This window comes from Sphaerodactylus townsendi, linkage group LG06, assembly GCF_021028975.2.
Source record: "Sphaerodactylus townsendi isolate TG3544 linkage group LG06, MPM_Stown_v2.3, whole genome shotgun sequence".
Lineage (NCBI taxonomy): Eukaryota > Metazoa > Chordata > Lepidosauria > Squamata > Sphaerodactylidae > Sphaerodactylus > Sphaerodactylus townsendi.
The window spans coordinates 75,535,980-75,556,589 of record NC_059430.1 but is presented as its reverse complement, the minus strand read 5'-3'; the positions used below and the strand labels follow the sequence as shown (position 1 = coordinate 75,556,589).

Below are 20,610 nucleotides of genomic sequence, written 5' to 3'. Positions count from 1 at the left end.
AAGAGTGACTGCCCGGAGGTCACCAGTAATCTTCCATGGCCAAGAGAGGATTTCCCAGATCCTTGCTGTGGCAGAGAATTAATTTAATGATTGCCCACAAACCAGAAAGATATAACATTCATGCAGTCTGAGGCACACAGTCAAGCAAATCCGTAAGACTGTTATATACCAGGATAAACACAATATTTCCCCTCCTTGTTCTCTGCTCTCTGCTCTTTGCCCTTATGTTGTTCCATCAAGGCCCGCCCCCCTCATATTGAGGGGCCGCTCCCTTTTCGGGGTAGGTTTTAAATTGGGGTTCTTTAGATGCCTCTTGCTTATTTGCTTATTTATCTATTCATTAATTATTAACCGCTGTTTTAGGAAGTTTTAAGATATTTTATTGCTTTTAATGGATGGAGCCTATGTATTTGTTCTCTTATGTATGATTTGCTCCTTGTTTGACATTGTTGTTCACCGCCCGGAGCCCTTTGGGGATCGGGCGGTATAGAAATCGAAACAATCAATCAATCAATCAATCAATCAATCAATCAATCAATCAATCAATACAAAGCAGACCAAAGACAGAGTTGTGATATCTGTAAGAAGGCATCAGATTCATCAACAATATTGGCTAAGGACTCTTCCAGATGCTTTCTATTACAATCTGAGATATGAAGTAAAAGAGTGGTTGAAACCTGAAAATATGAAGGCTTTTGAAAAATCATGAAAAGGTGTTCACAAAAAGTGCTTTTTGATGTTCTAAAGCCTCCAATCTTAGGTCGATTCCCCACTTCAAAAATGAAACTAGATACAAACCGATTTGGTAAGATTCGGAACATTTTGAGCACGGTTTCATGGTCCCCACTGCAGCTTCTGCCCCCAGAAATGCAGCAGCCACACAGGAGTCCCCACTGGCGGCTGATCAAATGCACAATCCGCTCAGGGGCTCTCCTGATTGGCTGCTGCGTTGTGCTGGTGCGGGAATTTTTTTAACTTTCAAACTGACGGATCCACGTCCCTGCGAGCATGCGCAGAATGACCCTACGTGGGAACGGGGGAACGGGCGATTAAAATAAAGCCCCTTTTCCATGTGCCTTTGTGTATTAGTTTTTAAGCGAATGCAAAGTAGACACAAACACACTCCCCCACCCCCTCCCCACAACTACAAAAAGGTTACAGAGTCCAGAGGTGGGTATTTATGCCTGAAATCATGAATATGGCGCAGAAGGGACTGGACTTGCTCCAGCATTTTAAGGGGCTCAAATAAAATGAAAACAACTTGTCCGTGGCTGGGCTTGAACTAGCAACCTCTTGCCCAGCAGCCCAATGCTCAATCAACAGTGCCATAGAGACACTGCTGGCTTAAGGCTGGGGGGAATGCAACTTAAGTCTCCCTACACAAGTAGAAACAGGGAAACGTGCCCTCGTGTATTCGTCTTTAAGTGGATGCAAGGTTTACTGCTTCCTTTTGTTGCTACGTATGTCTTTAGTCAGAAAACTGCCCCCACATTGCCTCAGATCCACATGGATCTCTGGTCCGTGAAATTTTTTTTTTTAAAGGGCTGCACGCGCATCGCACACAGCCCACTGTGTCCTGATTGGACGGGAGGCTCCACGTCACTCGCAAGTTCGAATTTGGATTCACCCCCCCCCCAACTTCCCCACCTCTCCAGATTGCCCACATATTTTTTGAAAAGGTCTACTTTGTTCCAGGTTCTAAAATAACACATGCTGGGGGGGGGGGAGGCGGGGCACCAGAAACGGGATGAATGTGTGTGGGGAGTTCTGCTGGGAAGTTCTGCTGGAAACCTGGATACTTGGAGTGACGAGCACACATCTAATTGTGAGTGGGGAATCGACCTTAGAGTTGTGGCTGTTTACTTTTTGAAAGGTTATTATACCCTAAGCCAGGGGTAGGGAACCTGCGGCTCTCCAGATGTTCAGGAACTACAATTCCCATCAGCCCCTATCAGCATGGCCAATTGGCGATGCTGACAGAGGCTGATGGGAATTGTAGTTCCTGAACATCTGGAGAGCCGCAGGTTCCCTACCCCTGCCCCAATGTATGACATACAAGAAATGCTGACATGCAGAAATATTCATGTGGGGATGTATGAAATGCAGCTGATAAAACAAGGAATGCTGCTAGGGGAAAGTATGGAAATCTTATCTAAAAAGAAAGAAGGTGTACCATCTTCCTTCAGAGGTTCTGTTGATTGTACATTCCTTGGATCAGACATCTGTCATCTTGTATTCTGTAAATCACTGTGGCACTACACAAAACAATAACCGGGGATGGAGAAGTCTGGAAACACGTCTTCCATGAGGTATATTCCATGTCCATATCATGCTAGAGAAAAATTCAATAGTTGCTTTATTTTGTTTGCTTTAAACTAGAGCCAGAGTGAACTTTTTGATGAATCGGGTCCTATTGGGGATCTTAAGTACTGTGTACTCCTTGATCCAATTCTGCTTTGGGTGACTCAGGTTGCAGAGGAGGCTTGGAGAGCTTTCATCCTATTTAGAATGGTTTGGCAGTTGCTCAAGGAGTGGGTAGACCTGGCCACAGTTAATCTATGCTGTAGCACCATCCAGATTAGACCACTATGGTATGCTGTATATGGAACTGCCTTTAAAATATGCTTGGCAATTATATTTGTTTCAGAAAATAGGGTCCAAATGGGGACACATCATCTTGAGCATATAACTCATGACCAAGAAGCTCATCTTTTCCTCTTTCCTCTCTCTAGTTATGACATCATGGGAGGCATTTGAGAATGTGTATTGTTAATAATTCTAATGCTAGTGCTTCCAATTGTTTTACCATTTTGTTCCACTGACTGAAGTATCAATGTGATTGTATTTGTTGTTACATCCATTTGGCCACCTTATGTGTGTTTGTATTTGTCTATGTTTATAAGGATCTAAAAAGAAGTAAATCTGACAGCTTTACACATGTGTGACATATTTCTGCTTTGCTTAACAGTTGGTCTGCTAGTGCTGGAATCGTGCTGAGCATGGGGGTTCTTCCCCCCTTCCCCCCTCTTTTTTCCTAGTTCCTGTGTCAGTTGATTTGGTTACAGAAATGCTTTTTTAAAATCAAGATTTTTGAACAAGGGCACTGCCCTCATCATAGGCATCATAATGTTAGTTACACCAGCAAAAAAACATGGTGGAGTCCATAGCGCTCCATAGTAAGTATTTTCCAATCCACACCTCCTCCCCTCCATCAGCACAGCCCTGCCCATAATGTGTTGAAGTACATAGGATGTCAACTAGCTCCAACCAGCCAATGGAAAACTAGCCAATTGAAAACTTCCTAGTGCTAATCAAGCCTCCTCCCCAGGAACCAATGGCTGAAACCACTGTCCTTTAAAAACTTCAGCCAGAAGCCATCAAATGGAAAAATCTGGCCTCCTGTGGGGGGGGGGGGGCTGGAAGGGGGAAGGGGAAATAATTTTAATCGCCATCGGGACTTTGAACTTTATAATTTGTATATGGTTTTAACTGGGATTGGGGTGAAATGGTTTTTAACTGTTATTTAAATGATGGAGCCCTTTAAATGATGAGCCCTTCGGGGAAGGGCGGTATAGAAATTTAATAATATATATAAATAAATAAATAAATAAATAAATAAATAAATAAATGTCATAAGATAGGGTGTGAGGTTTGACATGCTGCCTATCAGCCCCATGCCATGGGGTCTTAGAGCAAGTGGTGTGGTAGTCATGGTGGCAGACAGTTTGCACAAGAAGTAATTCAGGAGAGCAAAGTCTACCTACTCTGGGCTGAGCTGTTCCACTAAAGTTCCATTTCAGGTACAAGAGCTGCACAGCCAGAACCCAACGGAGCAGACACACCAGTACAGGTAAATCAGACAATGCACTCCCAAATCTACCTTCCCACATAACATAAGAACTAGCCTGCTGGATCAGACCAGAGTCCATCTAGTCCAGCACTCTGCTGCTCGCAGTGGCCCACCAGGTGCCTTTGGGAGCTCACATGCAGGATGTGAAAGCAATGGCCTGCTGCTGCTGCTGCTACTGCTGCTGCTGCTGCTGCTGCTCCTGAGCACCTGGTCTGCTAATCTGAGATCAAGGAGGATCAAGATTGGTAGCCATAGATCGACTTCTCCATAAATCTGTCCAAGCCCTTTTTAAATCTGTCCAAGCCCTCCAGGTTAGTGGCCATCACCACCTCCTGTGGCAGCATATTCCAAACATCAATCACACGTTGCGTGAAGAAGTGTTTCCTTTTATTAGTCCTAATTCTTCCCCCCAGCATTTTCAATGAATGTCCCCTGGTTCTAGTATTGCAAGAAAGAGAGAAAAATTTCTCTCTGTCAACATTTTCTACCCCATGCATAATTTTATAGTCTTCAATCATATCCCCTCCTCTCAAACTAAAGAGCCCCAAACGCTGCAGCCTCTCCTCATAAGGAAGGTGCTCCAATCCTTCAATCATCCTCATTGTCCTTCTCTGCACTTTTTCTATCTCTTCGATATCTTTTTTGAGATGTGGCGACCGGAACTGAACACAGTATTCCAAGTGCAGTCGCACCACGGCTTTATATGGCATGACAATCCTTGCAGTTTTATTATCAACTCCTTTCCTAATTATCCCCAGCATAGAGTTTGCCTTTTTCACAGCTGCCATGCATTGAGTTGACATTCCCATGGAACTATCAACTAAGACGCCCAAATCCCTTTCCTGGTCTGTGACTGATACCACTGACCCTTGTAGCGTGTATGTGAAGTTTGGATTTTTTGCCCTTTTTTTGCCCCTATGTGCATCACTTTGCACCCTCCCTGTCTCTTTACCGGGGTTGGGAAACTTTGTGAGCCAGGTGACTCTGGTGCTTAGCAGCCCCCTGGGTGGCAACAGCTGAGAAGCCAACATCCAGCTGGTGCCTCCGTCCATCCAACAAGGGGGCATGATCCTATAGTGCATGGGCAGAAAGGGTGTGTGTGAAATGGAAGTGCAGCTGTTTCCCATTGCCATTAGTAATGGATATTTCCCAAGAGATGGAGTGAAGGTATGGTGGGAGGAAACAACAGCTCCCCAATAAACAGGTGGTTCCTCCAAAACAATCCTTCCTCTATGTTTCAGAGGATGGCCAGAAGGACTCAACAATGAATGCTGTTGTAGACACCAGTATCAGACATGATCTGGATTTGCTGGTGTGCAAATGAAGAGGCAGAAGGGGCAGTGGCTGTAGTGCCATTGCCAAAGATCACCTCCTTAAAGGCACCCCACTAGACCGGTTCAAGAACCTGGAGAAACCTTCTTGCACTCACCAAGGAGCACCAGACACCATTTTGTGACCATGCATGCTGTAATTTTGCCAACAGGCTGCAGTGGGGAACCATCCAAGAAGTGAGGCATTAGACAAGACTGACAACCATTCTCTCCATCAGCAAGCTCAACAGTCAAATCAGTCCCCAGTCAGAATGGATCTGGCACATCATACAGCCCACCTGTTGGAGACCTGGCCACTTGGAGACATTCTTCAGGTGTGAGGGCAGTGTGAGATCTCAGGAGATCCGGTGATGAGTGCAGAGTGGATGCTCCCATACCCACCCCCCCATAAAGCTTTCTTTCCTATGAGAACTGTTAACATGCATCTCTGTGAGGGTGGAAGGGTGGGCAAGTGGGTGGTGTGGTCGTAGGCAGGACCCTGACAGCTCACAGCCAACACAAGCTACTGCTGGCTGTCAGTTCAGTCCCCTCAGCTGAGGAGTCTGAGACAGCAAGGGTACTCACCTGGAGTTGAAGACCTTCCCTCCCCCTTAGGTTGCAGGATGGGGACAGCCAAGGATTATGGAGGTGATGTCTCAGGAGAGCATGGTGGAGGGCAACCTCAATTAGGGCAATGCTGTCAAGGAACCTATATCTGGGGCAGCTGCCATAACCGGAACAGCTGCTCGTCATCTGGTGAGCAATTGCAGAATCAGGAGTTCTCCAGTCAGGCCACATTCTCCTCAGGACATAGGGACACCATCCAAAGAGTTCCACCCCCTCCTGGCTCAAGCAGCCCCCTCCCAAGAGCCACCATGCCATCTGCCTATGGGACAGACCAGACCTCACTGGGGACCACTGATGGACCATGAGAGAGTGACAGCTGTTACACATTGAGCCACTGGGGGCAACAAGGGTAGGTGGAAGCCACCATATCCCTGGATGCCTTCACCCACAGGGACAACAGCCATTTTGCCCCAGACATGGCCATGCTGAAGTTCAGTGTGTCTGAGGTTGGAGTGGGGACCTCAGGGAGCTGGAAGCCAGGGCCCTACCCAGTTGATGGGCAGTGAGTACTCCTCAGCATCACCATTCTATTGGCCAGCCCTCTTGCCTAGTGGTGCTGCAACTGGAGCAATGATCAGCCCTTCCAGGTCTTAATTCAATGAAGCATTTTTCCACAGCATTGTCCATGCTTGGGAACAGAGCTCTGCTTTGTTCCAGGAAGATTGCCTGTCTTATCATACCCAGAAGGTCATTTTTCCCCTATAACTGGACCCCCAAGCTCCAGGACAAATCACTCTTGGACCTCTCTCCTTGTGCCCTACATCATTTCCTGTAAGCAGTGTTGGTCACTGTCTCTCATTCCCTTGGACTTCTTCTGGATTGATAAATATTGCCCTTCCCTTAATGCCATCTCCTATTCCTGTTATAGATCATCTCTTTCTATACTCTAGGCTTCTCAAAACTTTGTGCCTGTATATGCAACTTGTATGTGTGTTTTTATTATTTTGACCTCTTAATAAAATTGTAATTTTTCTCCTTCAATTCTGATTTTTGAGTGGATTTCTTTTGGGCACGAACTTCTGTGTAAATTGGTGCAAGATCTCCTACATGCCTCTCAAATTGCAGATGTTTCCAGTTAATTCCCCCAACTAAAAGGATGCAGACCAGACTCCCAAGACCAGGGGAGTCATCAGAGGAGTGTCCTGGAAAATACCAGCTGCAAGTACAGAAGGAATCTCAACAGGCTGTCAGGGTTACATAGCAGCTCAGTGACTGAGGCATTTTCCCAAGATCTTGACCCCCTTCCCCCATTACCAAACCGAACCAAGATGGGTAGGGGAGCCCTGTTTTTAAGACAACAGTTTCTCTACCTTCCCTGCCAACCTTTGGGGTAGCCTAGCAGTGCAGTGCCAAGACGGGGTCCTATTTGCTGCATTGGTTCAGGCCCTTTCCGCACAGCGAAAAGGGCGCCTCTCCACCAGCAGAAATTATGCCGGTGGAGGGGTGGGGGCCATTCGCACAGGAGTGTACGAGCGGCCCTGCAGAAGCCGGCACAAAAGAGGTGGCTTCGCACAGAGCCGCCTCTTCTGGGTCCCCCCTCACTCACCTCGTCCTCCAGCGTCGCTCTGGAAGCCGTCAGGGACCCCCACGCTGCCCTCTGACCCCAGCAGGTCGGAGAGCAACGTGGGCGGGTCCCTGACAGCCTCCAGAGCATGCTGGAGGATGAGGTGAGTGGAGAGGATGGGGAAAGCGCCGTCTTCCCAGCGGTGCGGTTCGCACCGTGCTGATGGGAAGACGGCATTTTAGCCGAGCGAGGTTATTAGGAGCAGCTTCATGCCACTCCTGGGTGGCCAGGATGGCGCTGCAGCAATCCAGCAGCGCCTCCTGTGCGAACAGCTACCCAGGGACGGCGTTTTTGCCGTCCCTGGGCCACTGTAAATGGCCCGTGCGGAAAGGGCCTCAGTGTCACCCATAAGGACAAGAAAGCCTGGCTGGATTAGCCCTCGCCAACACCAGCCTTGCAGAACAACCTGATTCACCCTCTTCCTAAAGGGATTAAGGAGGAGACAATACTCCAGCTTGGAAAAGCTAATTCCCATCTGCAGCTCGGGTCTGTGTGCCTCTGTGAAAGAAAGAGTATTCTGACCCCCTCAAGGAAGTCCTGCCACCCATTATTCTAGAAATACGAATCCATTTTTTCCAATTTCTGATTAACCTCTCCCAAAATTTCAAAACTTCCCTTGAGTGGAATATAATGAGCAGGGATGGTATGAAGAATGAGCATTTTAGAGAAGAGTACAACCATGCTTCGGTAACCCTGAATCCACTAGGGGAGCTAAGGAATTGGGATATTCCATATAAGGATGAAAAGGCACAATCTTCCCAGATTGACTGGAGGGCCTGAAGCTAGAGGTTGTTGTTGTTGTTGTTGTTGTTGTTGTTGTTGTTGTTGTTGTTGTTGTTGTTGTTGTTGTTGTTGTTGTTGTTGTTGTTGTTGTTGTTATCATTATCATTATCATTATCATTATCATTATCATCATTATCATTATTATTATCATTATTATTATTATTATTATTATTATTATTATTATTATTATTATTATTATTATTATTATTATTATTATTATTATTTATTCCACTTTTATACCGCCCTCCCCCGAAGGGCTCAGGGCGGTTTACAGCATAAAATACATATAAGTGGCTAAACAGAATAAAATGCTAAAATTGAAACCAGATTAAAATGCAGCGCTCCAAATTCATAAATATTTAAAACAGACGGCGTTCGACCTTTGACTCCTCTAACTCTGAGAGGGGAGCAGCGGATCTCAGTTGTTAACGGGCACTTATCAGCACCTTCACCTCAGAAGGACTCCAACTTTGTTATAAACCACATATTAATATTGTAGGTATGAGAATTTCTTATATTGATTGTTAGAAGGGAGATTGTGCTTATATTAATTGGCTATTGGCATGTAGTTTGATTTTTTTTATGAATGTTTGCAGTGGACGTTATATGAATTGATTGGAGAGCCTGAAGCTGGAGATAGAAGAAGAAGAAGAGTTTGGATTTATATCCCCCCTTTCTCTCCTACAAGAGACTCAAAGGGGCTTAAAATCTCCTTGCCCTTCCCCCCTCACAACAAACACCCTGTGAGGTGGGTGGGGCTGAGTGAGCTCAGAAGAGTTGTGACTAGCCCAAGGTCACCCAGCTGGCGTGTGTGGAAGTGAACAGGCTAATCTGAATTCCCCAGCAGAGCTGGGAATCAAACCTGGTTCCTCCAGATTAGATACATGAGCTCTTAACCTCCTACGCCACTGCTGCTCCTGAAGATAGTTCACCTCAGAAGGACTCCAACTTTGTTATAAATTACATATTAATATTCTAGGGCTACATTGGAACTCCTGAAGAGAAAGAACAGATAACTCAGCAAGGCAGAGCAGAGCTGCAAAGTTAATTCGTATCGAAGAGATCTGGCTAGACAGAAGTCAGAAAGACTGAGACCCTGCTGGTGTGTTTGAGCACAACAGGTCTGAACTGCTATATGTTAATTATTGTTTTACATATTTGATTGTTGTACTATACATTACTTCTTATGAAAAAGAAATAACAAATTAGAAGTTGTTTACTGTTATTTTTATGAATGTTAAGTGTCACAAGGTGGGATCACACTGTCAAAGACGTGAACTCCTTTATTTCTCAATTGAGAACAATATCTCTTTGATATCCTTTTTGGAATTAAAGTTGTGTTACACTTAGATTACCATGAAGGAGAAAACAGCACTCTTCTTCAGAATCCCCATCATTCTCCAGAGTGGCATTTGTTGCCACTGTGGTACCCACCAATGTGATTTCTGGTAACCACTTGCTTCTTCCACAAAAAAACATCTCATCCAAAGCAAATAGCCAGACCTGGCATCCCTTTCCCTTACTGGATCAGGAGTTGCTTCAGAAACCCCCAGGATGTGTGTGAGCATCTCACAGTCCAAACAATAGCTTGTTTATTTATTTATTTATTTGTTTGTTTGTTTGTTTATTTATTAAACTTTTATACCGCTCACCCCCAAAGGGCTCTGACTAAACACAATAAGGGGAATGATACCCTAGAAATGATTAAAGCATTTTTTAAAAAGAAATAAGGGCAATCCATGTAATTAGCAGCCAGAGGCGTAGCAAGGGGGGAAAGCGCCTGGTACACTGGTACGTCCTCCGCCTCCGCCCCACCCCAGAATGCCCCCGACACACCCTCACCACACCCCCACAGGGGTGCACACCCAGTGCGTCATGCACCCCTCCCCCTACGCCTCTGTTAGCAGCCACCATCTACATCTACCACTGCACTTTTTTTCCCATATGAACATTTTGCAAGATGAATTCCCTATAAAAATCCCAAATACATGAAGAATCTTTCAGTGTCATCAGGGTTGCCAACCTTGGTCCTTTTTTAGAAGTCTTTTGTAAAGATTATGGGTATAAAATGGAGAACAAACATTGTTTTGTCACTGAAACTCAAACCATCTTTATTGCATATTCATGAAGTAGACAAAACTACAGGTCATTGAATAACTGCTTCTCCATATAAAGAACATGGCCTGTAAAGTACTACATGAGATCAACAAGAATATCTAAATTAACCATTTCTCCTTTAGAAATCTCATTAAATAAAAAAGTTCATCTCCATATTTACAAATTAAAATGCTGATTCATTCTTAACATTTAGTAAGTCTTCAGATATTTAAAGCCTAAGTATACCCTTCTGAAGCGATTTACGTTAGTCTATTGACCACCGTAGATCAATTCAGTACCTTTGTCTAATCATCACAGTCCTGTCCTTATTCTCTTTCCTTTCTTCACGTTTTATCGTAGAGCTTCTGGGATTTCCACCTGGAAAAAAAATGTTCTTCTATGAAATCAGTGCTATTAGTGGTGGTGGGATATCAGATTATGCATGGTTATCATAATGAGTAATCCTGCATTTGCAGAGCTGGATTTATGCACTAGCTAATTAAGCTACAGTTTAGGGAAAGGGTACCTTTTTGAGTCTTTAGAATTCCAGTACAGTGGGGTAGGCATAGCCACAGCCACAAAATGGGTGCCACGGTAGGCTGAGCCAACCACAAAATTGCCACTGGGCTTACCTTCTGCCACACAGTGAAGATTCTTGTGCTGTGGTGACAGCTGCCGTCAAAGCAATGTTTTAAAAATGTGCACTGTCCATCAGTAGCCTTGCTGGGCAAAAAACCAACCTTGCCGTGTTCACTTTCTAAAAACACTTGGTGGGCACTAGGAAAGGTGATAGTGGGCTCTATAGTGCCTCCTAGGCACCACATTGGGGATCACTAGTGTAGGGGCTCAGATTTTATGTGAGGCCTCTAAATGCAAAATATTTCTAAACTTTACTAAGTTACAATTGGGAATAGCAGTACTTCAAGCATCTTAAACTTGACGTAGGTTTGGATCTTAATTTCTACACTTTTCTTTACCCATACAAACATAAAAGGAAAGCTATTTTATCTGTCTCCCAGATATATATATCTGGGATATATCTATATATCTATATATATCTGGGATCGATCGATCGATAAATCTATCTATCTATCTATCTATCTATCTATCTATCTATCTATCTATCTATCTATCTATCTATCTCTATCTCTATCTCTATCTCTATATATCTATATTTATCTCTCTCTCTCTCCTCCATATATATATATATATATATATATATATATATATATATATATATATATATATATATATATATATATATATATATATATATATATATATATATATATATATATATATATATATATTTGCACTCTCTTATGCTTCTAAGAAATACATATTAGACTACAAGAGTTTTATACAAATATTTCATTTCTTTTTCAAATTTATTCCAAAACATCAAATTGCTACATATCTTTTGAGGGCTTCTTGGAAGCGTCTTTATTTTTTAAAAGCCTATCAGTTTTGCTTTGTTGTATACTGCCCTGAATCTGGAAGGGGAGGTGGGTATAGAAATGTAATAAAATAAATAAAGTTTATATCCTACTGTCTGAATGTTTGCACGTCACTGCATTTCTCCTGTCTCTCCTCTAAGGCACTCAAAATGGCATAGATGGTTGTTCTCGCCCTCCATTTTACTCTCACAATGAGCCTTTTCATATAGGTTAGACTGGAAGGGAGTGATTAGCCCAAGTTTACCTAGTGAGGGGCTTAATTCAGTTAGCATTTGAACACAGTTCCCCTGTTCCCAGTCCTAATCCCAGTTCTAATCCAGGGTTCTAACCATTACATTGGCTATCTCACTAATGCTTATGAATTATGTATTTCTCTTTCTCTTTCTTTTCAGTTAGTTAATGGTGGTGTTTTGAATTCAGTCATCAGAGATCTCTAATGATACCATAACACCAACAAGGAGAATCTCACACATTTTATATTTAAAGAAAAATGTAATCAGAAATGCTCATTCTACAGTTTATAGCAATGAATATGTTCTAAATATTTCATGTTACAATATTCAAACATCTTTATCCTGCACATCTAAAAAGTTTAACTTTGTTATTATGATTCCAGAGGTGTAGTCATGTTAAACCGTTGTAACAAATCTGATTAAGACTGTCAGGCGGAGGCAGCAATACTCCTCTTTAGTCAGTGTCAAGTTTTTGAGACACAACTAGCCTGTAAACCTAAAACAGCTTAAAAAACTTACCCTTCTTAACTGTTTTACACTACTTGCTCTGATTGCTTCCATGAGGTCACCATGAACAGATCTCTGTGGGGTAGGAGGTCGAGTAGAAGGGCGTGAACCTTCTTCTGATTTCTTATCTGGGATTGATTTTAAGGAATTTTTTATTTCTTGCAAGATCTCATTCTCATATTTTTTGCTCTTCTTTCCTTTTTTCTTTCTCTGTTTACTGTGTACAGCTTTTTGGGAACTCTCCTGCTGTTTGATAACTTCTGCAATATTCCTGGTTGGTGCCTTTTTCTCTGGGACAATTTGAGAAGGGGGTGGGGGTGGCGGTGGAGGGGGTGGCGGTGGGGGTGGAGGAGATGGTGATTGGTTTTTAACAGATGGAATCTTTTTAGAAAGCTTTGGAGAGGACCATGGTGAACTCCGAGGAGATGAATAAGGTGAAGAGCCAGGAGTTCCTTTTTGCAAAGCTTTGGTCTTTGGGTTGATTGCTCCATCCCAGTTGGACTCTTGTCTTTGTTCCTGCATCCGTTTCTGCCTTTGTTTATCCATATTTCTTGTCAGCATGCTTGTCATACTCATTCTTGGTCCAGCAAGCTCAAAGTGATAGCCTAGCTTCACCAATGTAGTATTGTCCTTCATAAGTTTAGCAATGTCCATTTCCACCTGACTGCCCATTATATGTCTTTGGTTGTGAAACCGTAATTCTGTCAAAACCTTATTAGACTGTAAAGCCCTCATAATAGCTAGTATCCCTTTGCCTGTGATAAAATTGGAATCTAGATTCAGACTTGATATATGTTGATTCACTTTTAGCATCCCAGCAATAGCCATTGCAACATTGTCATCTGCATGGGTATTGGACAGCGTGAAAGTTTTGACTGCAGTGTTGTTTCTGAGGGCCTGAGCAAAGTGGGTCAGCATCTGGGTGGTAATGTTCTCAATATTGTTTAAATTGACTTCTGTAGTGTCAGGGTCATTGTTCCTAATTTTCTCCAGAGCATCCTCAATCACTGTGGGATTTCCACACGGGTGAATGGCACCTGTTCTGCAGCTCCCATCTTCTGTGCCCTTTTCACTATGACCATTAGTAATTACTTCACTGTCTTTCTTGCTTTCACATTTTCTTTGTTTAATTTTGTCTGAACTCTTGCTGCTTTCACAATTTGTAGTCCTTTGACATACTGCAGCAATTTCCTTTTCTTCTTCATCTGCACTACTTTCTTCCTCTTCCTCATCCTCCTCCCCTTCTTCCTCTTCTGCCACTTCTTCCTCATCTTCTTCAGTGTAAGCCTCCTCAGAAAATTCACTGTTACTTCCTGTAAAATCGTCTTCATCAATTTCATCTGATGTGTTATCATCTTCATTTTTAGACTCCTAAATAGGAATGAAACATCAAAAATTAATTAAGAAATATCATAAACTACATAAAATGTCTTTCAACTTGGTTCTAATGAACATCATTAAGCCCCTCTCAAATTTATTAGTTTGTTAAGCTAAAATTGTACCACTGTTACTCATTCATGTTGTGAAATCCAAATACCTTCCCCTAAGAAATCACTTTTATTTTAGAAATATCACATTTTCCCCAAAGAAATATTTTAGAAATATCACATTTCCCCCAAAGTCTACAGTATGTTGCACTTGAAAATCTAATTATTTTCACAGCTATCACTGAGAATGCTAGCATTTATTGGATATTTATTTAATTGAAAATACTTCTAAATTGCCTGTCTCCAGGCCTTGGCCTGCAAGCATATGGACCCCTTTCTGGGGTGTAAAAAAGCAAATGGGTACACAAAAAGGTATATGCTGTTCTTCTGCAGAAATATCTTATTTTTATTCTCTTCTTTTGCTAAAGTCTTCAGGGCACATAATACCTACCTTTTATCCTCACAACAACCCCGTGTTTGTAGATTAGGTTGAAATATAAAGACTGGCCCAAGATCACCCAATGAGTTTCATACCTGAGTGGTTTCACCAGGACTTCCTAATTCACCTTTCAAAGAACTGCCACCCACATACGGTTGAGGATTTGCCAGAGTATACAAAGTGAGGATGGCTGTAAAGAGCCGAAGGCTTAAGATGTTCCACTAACATCTTTCTTTGGCAAAAAGGTATCTTCCTCTCATTGAATAGACTCTTCCTGCAGCAAAAGAGTCTCTTGCATCAGGTATGATATTTTGTACTGCCATTTACAGAACAGGCTTTCTTGCATGCAGATGGCAGAGAGGTATGTATATAGAATAATTTGTATACATCTGCCTTAATGTGAGTTGATAAATGGAGAATGCACCCAAACTCTGACAGTCATGTATCATTGCATGAAGATGTGTGAAACATTTACAAATGGGTAGCTATTAACCACAAGTCTCCCTTGTCCATAATGACTCAACACAAAAAAATGACACCAGATGGGGGATGAGAAGCGTGCAATGACTTCCCATTTCCCAAGATGGTCCATTTCACTGACTGCAGCTCCATAAGCAGGGTTCAGAAACGTATGGTGTCCAAACAGCGCCTGGAGACAAAACCTCCTCCAGGCACCCCCCTCCTCTCCCAGGAGAGCAGACTATCCTAGCCCCACCCACCTGCACAGTGTGCAATGTGCAGTTGGCCCTTCCTCAGCCCCTCCCTCTGGCTGGTCTGGAGATCCAGGACATAGCCTTATCTCATTACTTCTATCAGGCTTAGTCGTGCCTTGAACTGTCGTTTCAAGTTATGGTGAGCATTTCAACAATAACTTGAAAAGATAGTCCAAGGTAGAACTGGGTCTGCTAAAAGAAAGGAAGACGGGGCCACATTCCTGATCTCCAAGGTCAGTGCCTTGGACTATGTTTTCAAGACATTTCAACAACATACCCATGAGTGGATATGTTTGTTGAAATGTCTTGAAAATAGTCTAAGGCACTGACCTTGGAGATCAGGAACATGACCCCGTCTCCCTGCTTTTAGCAGACCCAGTTCTACCCTAGACTATCTTTTCAAGTTATTGTTGAAATGCTCACCATAACTTGAAACGACAGTTCAAGGCACGACTAGGCCTGGATCTCTAGGCCTGGATCTCCAGGCCGGCCAGGGGGTGGGGCTGAGGGAGGCCCAATTGCACATTGCATGCTGTGCAGGTGGGTGGGGTTGGGATGTTCTGCCCTCCTGGGGGCTGGGAGGGGCGGGGTGAAGCTCTTGGGGGCACCAGGAGCTTGAAAATATAATTCTATGCCTACATTGTTTGGTGCCTCCATGGGGAGGATGACTGTGGAGGGCTGATTTTGTGCCTCCCACATGACCAGATGGCGTGCGCCTGGGGACATTGGGTACCCCTTGTCCCCATAGACGATATGCCACTGCAAGGGTATCCATTCCCACAGAGTACGTGGATCATGCCCTAAATGTTTGCTACTAAAATTAAAACAATAGAGGTCATAGAAGTGTCAAGCAACCTCCAGTTTTGACACAGTTGAAGAACGGTTTGAAGCATTTGGGACTCTAGTTTGGAGAGGAGACGTCTGAGGGGGGATATGACTGAAGTCTATAAAATTATGCATGGGGTAGAAAATGTTGACAGAGAGAAATTTTTCTCTTTCTCACAATACTAGAACCAGGGGGCATACATTGAAAATGCTGGGGGGAAGAATTAGGACTAATAAAAGGAAACATTTCTTCACGCAACGTGTGATTGGTGTTTGGAATATGCTGCCACAGGAGGTGGTGATGGCCACTAACCTGGATAGCTTTAAAAGGGGCTTGGACAGATTTATGGAGAAGTCGATCTCTGGCTACCAATCTTGATCCTTCTTGATTTGAGGTTGCAAATGCCTTAGCAGACCAGGTGCTCCGGAATAACAGCAGCAGAAGGCCATTGCTTTCACCTCCTGCATGTGAGCTCCCAAAGGCACCTGGTTGGCCAGAGTGCTGGACTAGATGGACTCTGGTCTGATCCAGCAGGCTCTTTCTTATGTTCTTATGTTCTAATGGACCCTGTGCTTTTTTAAAAAATACACAGACACATGAAGCTGCCTTATACTGAGTCAGAACCGTGGTTTATCAAAGATCAGTACTCATAGACCTGTGGTTGGCAGCAACTCTCCAGAGACCAAGGCAGAGGTCTTTCATCTTGCTTATTGCCTGATTTTTTTTTTCACTGAAAATGCGGGGAATTGACCCTCAGACCTGCTGCATGCAAAGCACATGCTCCCAGGGATCCTTCCAGTTTCAGGTGCCAATTGTTGCTATGCAGGTACATGGCAATAAAGCACAGCTTTGCAGCCTTCTAGAATCATTATCATTGTATTGTGTTAGAAAACTCATGCTGTTGTTTTGCCCTTACCCCTTTGGAGAGAGTGATGTATGACAAGCACTATATTAATACTTTGACTGATGGCATACCAACACCCTGAGTGCTGTGCCTGGATAAATACCTTCAGCAGAGTTCTGATAAGAGCCAACCAAGAAGTGAGATAATGTCCTGGTGCTGCTTTACACGGATAGAGGATGTGGCTGTATCAGTGCTGTGGTATATATATAGCACTACAATCTGTAGACTGTTAGGAATTCAGTATTCACTCTTCAGTGCTGTGTGTGTGTATGCTCAGTTTGCTGTAAAAACAAGTGTGTTACGTTTACAAAAGAGGCAAACATACATAAGAGATCATGAACCTATGAAGTTATGTGACTGTCATGTGCCATTTTTCATTTAGTCTTATCTTCCATTTGTGAATCCACTCAAATCCATCTCCCCTCTGAAAACTCCCTGAGAACCAAAGTGAGCTGGTAAATAGCATATGCACTTGTGACACAGGCTTTTAAATTAAACTCAAGCAAATATATCAACGATCCTTTGGTATATAGATTTAGAATGCCTTAATTGCAGTAAAGGTGGAGGTATTTTAGAAAATCACATGCTGTTATTTTGTGAAGCATTTTACATTTACAACAAGGTCTTTTGTTGTCCAAAGCATTGCTTCCTGGGCCTATACCTCTACCAGCAGGACCATCCCAAGCCTCTGAACAATGCCTCTATGGGTTCAGGGAATGATGGCAGTCCCCTTGTATGCCACTGATAGCTAGGCCAAGCCCCTGCAGTGCACCAGTGGCCTCCTCACTGTGGTACCTTAAACAGTTTTTTGGGTGGGCTTGGCCCTAATGGAAAAAATGAGAGAGAATCCATGCTGAGACCTGGACTTGAAGGGTGGGCTCAAGCAAGTTACTGATTGTTATCTATAACTATGTGAAACAGAAATAATTCCTACTCTCAAGTAAATGATGATGATGATGATGATGATGATGATGATGATGATGATGATGATGATTGTGTGCCTTCAAGTTACATGGCAACCCCAGCATCATGCGGTTTTCATGACAAGAGATTAGGGAAGGTGGTTGCCATTGCCTTCCACCCAGCAATGCCTGGCCTTCCTTGGTGGTCTCCCATCCAATTACTAACCAGGACTAACCATACTTAGCAGGCTAAATGTGACAGGACTACCCAATCTTTTTCATGCAGGCATTTTGTGATCAAGATACTCTTCTTACTGCCTTCATTTTAATCTCTTTCTAATTTATTCCTATTAGTAGTTTTAAAACGTTTCTTTTGTTAGAGGAACAGAAGACTTAACTCATCAGAATCTCTACACAACTTTAAGAATTCACCCATAAGAGAGGACAAATAGTCGTAAGGAAACATGTAACATATGGTCTAATACTGATTTGTTTATGTATTTACTTTTAAGTAAAAAAAATGGGTTCCAAAAATAGTATATTTATTTTATTTCTAATTTAAAATCTGATGTGGAAAGGGTGCTTGAAGTTCATGTTTAGAGATTGGAAGCATTATACCTGTCCCAAACAAGAATGGGTTCAAAATCAAGACAAATAGATTAATATTAATCTCCTTTGGTTGTCTGACAGATAACAGGGAATGAATAAATGGCATCTTGACCATGCATAAGGGCTTATGGGTGTGCACACACCAGGCCAAACATTCTCTGAATTTCATAAGCATCTTTAGGGGTGTGGCTGTCTCAAAAAGAGGTCGCATAAATCTCTGGATCCTGTTCAGGGGCTGAAGTGCAAATGTTTCCCTTTGAGGGTACAATAGTTTTTTTGCACTATCTATGGGCCCCATCATGTCAAAGATAAGTATTTTATTGATTTCAGTGGCAGAGCTTTTAGCATATCTGACTTAGTGAAATCAACACAACACAAATGTGTTTTGTAGACAGCCTGCATAATGTAGTGGTTAGAGTTTCAAACTAGGAGCTGGGAAACCCGGGGCCACTCAGACAAACCTTCCTTACAAGGTTAATTTAGTGTGTATTTGATAGAGGTAATGAGAACAGTATTTGGAGGTACTTTGGGTGTCTGGTGGGGGGGGGGTGGTGGTGGTGGTGGTGGAGGAAGCAGGGAATAAATAAAAATTCTTAAACCAGGCAGAATCACATCCTAACAGCACTCTTTCCCCTCTCTGCCCCCTGTGTTCTATAGCAAACTTCTTCTGAAACTGATTTCAACAAGCAGTTTGTAATAAAATTTCATTCAAGAAAACAACAATTTCCACAGGGAAAGAGTTAGATGTGCTGCTGTCTAGAACTTTTGAATGTGTGTTTTACAAAAAATGCTGTACCGAAGTAAGGGCTATAGGCTCAGCAAAATTGCATGATAGTCCTTTGGGATTCTGCCACCACTTCAGACTGTAAATAAGGATTATGTTATTAAACTGTTATATTTAAAAATACGACCTTGCATGTAATACATGGGGAGACAGGTTTTGGTCTAATCCCTCTGCTACATGTGATAATTTTGCGCAAGCAGGATTTTCTAAAAACATGAAATGCAGTCTTCATAGGCAGTCCAGACACATTCTGTCCTCTGAATGTGAATATTAGCTCTCCTAAAGATGAGAGGATTTCACAGTAATTCTACCACATTCACACTTGTGCAAACAAGCTATCCTTGATTAATTTGCTTTTTAGTGTGATAGTAAACATTCAGGCACAAAAAGAATGAGAGGATGTATTTCTGCAACCTAGTTAATACATTTGCTCCCCTACCTTTTCGCATGCCCCCATCCTCTCTTTTTCTAGAAGTTTCCTGGTCTCCCTTTCCCAGTAGGCCATCAGTGCTTCCCGGCTGAATGTTCCAGTTGGAGTTTTCTCTGTGAGGCTTTTTTGCCTCTGGCCCACTGGAAGGTTCCGATCAGGCTCAATGTCCTCCAGTTCCCTCTCCAACTCCTTCAATTCCTCATCAGTTAGAGAAGCAAGGAGTTCATCTTCATCTAGGTCTTCATATTTACTAAGCTCTCGTCTGTAGCCAAAGGCAGACATGGTCCCTTGTTTTGTCAGACAGGGATATAGCTGAAATAAAAAGGCAGCATTCACGAAAGCTGAGCCAAGTACTCTGTGTCTGGTCAGCAACTGTTTCCCTGTGTTGCTGCGGCACCCTTTAAAAAGTATTCCTAGGGGGTTGCAACAATGTACGGAAGGATGAAAGCATGCTCTGTTTTAAGCATCAGACGTCAGCAAGACTGTTGAACAGAAAGAATGTCCCAACACCAGTGTCTGTACGTCTCTTAAACTCAAGGATTATTGACCTACTGGCCATGACCATATTAAGCATAGCCCAACATTAGGGAAATGTGTACTTCTCTAGGCACTTGAAGGACAGGCAATTAAGCAAGTATTTTCCCCAAGATCTTGACTTCACCAAACATTAGAAAGCAATCAAAAAACATTTACTTTTGGTAGGATTTGTATCATTCTAAAGGGAATGGGGTTGGGGAGAGAGGGCTGAGGAGAGAGAAAGGGGCTTTCCCAGCAGTTCAGAGAAAGACCCCTCAATTTTATGATTATTGAAGGGGGGAATGGTTGGAGAGGAGCCGTCATTTCATCTGGCTGAAGCGTTGTTATGTTTAGGAATGTAATATGAGGCTGGGATGATCAGCATGCCTCACGATTGTGGAATAGACCACTCAGGTGATGTCAGCTGTGTTTAATATTGCACACAGAAGCTAATTACAGAACTCTGTCTTCAAAAGAAAATGTGAGTTCAGCTGCAATACTAACTTTCTAAATATTTTGAATCTTGATATCCTTCCTTTGAACATAGCATAGTGTGAGTGTGGCACTGAAACCTGACTGTGCTCAATGTGGTTTGCGAAAATAGTACTTTCCAGGGACACATTAAATACCAA

The 20,610-nt window shown here is 42.9% G+C and overlaps 1 protein-coding gene across 1 annotated transcript; it reads right to left on the bottom strand.

The window, feature by feature from the left end:
* Positions 1 to 10,219: 10,219 nt before the first annotated feature.
* LMOD2 (leiomodin 2) lies at positions 10,220 to 19,859 on the bottom strand. Its single transcript, XM_048502344.1, has 3 exons — positions 19,472 to 19,859; positions 12,441 to 13,799; positions 10,220 to 10,609 (listed from the first exon to the last, which is right to left on the bottom strand). Exons 1-3 carry the CDS (start codon positions 19,742 to 19,744, stop codon positions 10,583 to 10,585), a joined length of 1,659 nt encoding a protein of 552 aa, XP_048358301.1. The 5' UTR covers positions 19,745 to 19,859; the 3' UTR covers positions 10,220 to 10,582.
* Between the last annotated feature and the right edge of the window lie 751 nt (positions 19,860 to 20,610).

Excerpts from the sequence above, each read along its gene's own strand:
- LMOD2 (XM_048502344.1), bottom strand. The coding sequence starts at position 19,744 with ATGTCTGCCTTTGGCTACAGACGAGAGCTTAGTAAATATGAAGACCTA. Across the intron at positions 13,800-19,471 it reads GGATGGGGGCATGCGAAAAG|GAGTCTAAAAATGAAGATGA; the intron begins GTAGGGGAGCAA and ends ATTCCTATTTAG. Across the intron at positions 10,610-12,440 it reads GTGTAAAACAGTTAAGAAGG|GTGGAAATCCCAGAAGCTCT; the intron begins GTAAGTTTTTTA and ends TTTTTTTTCCAG.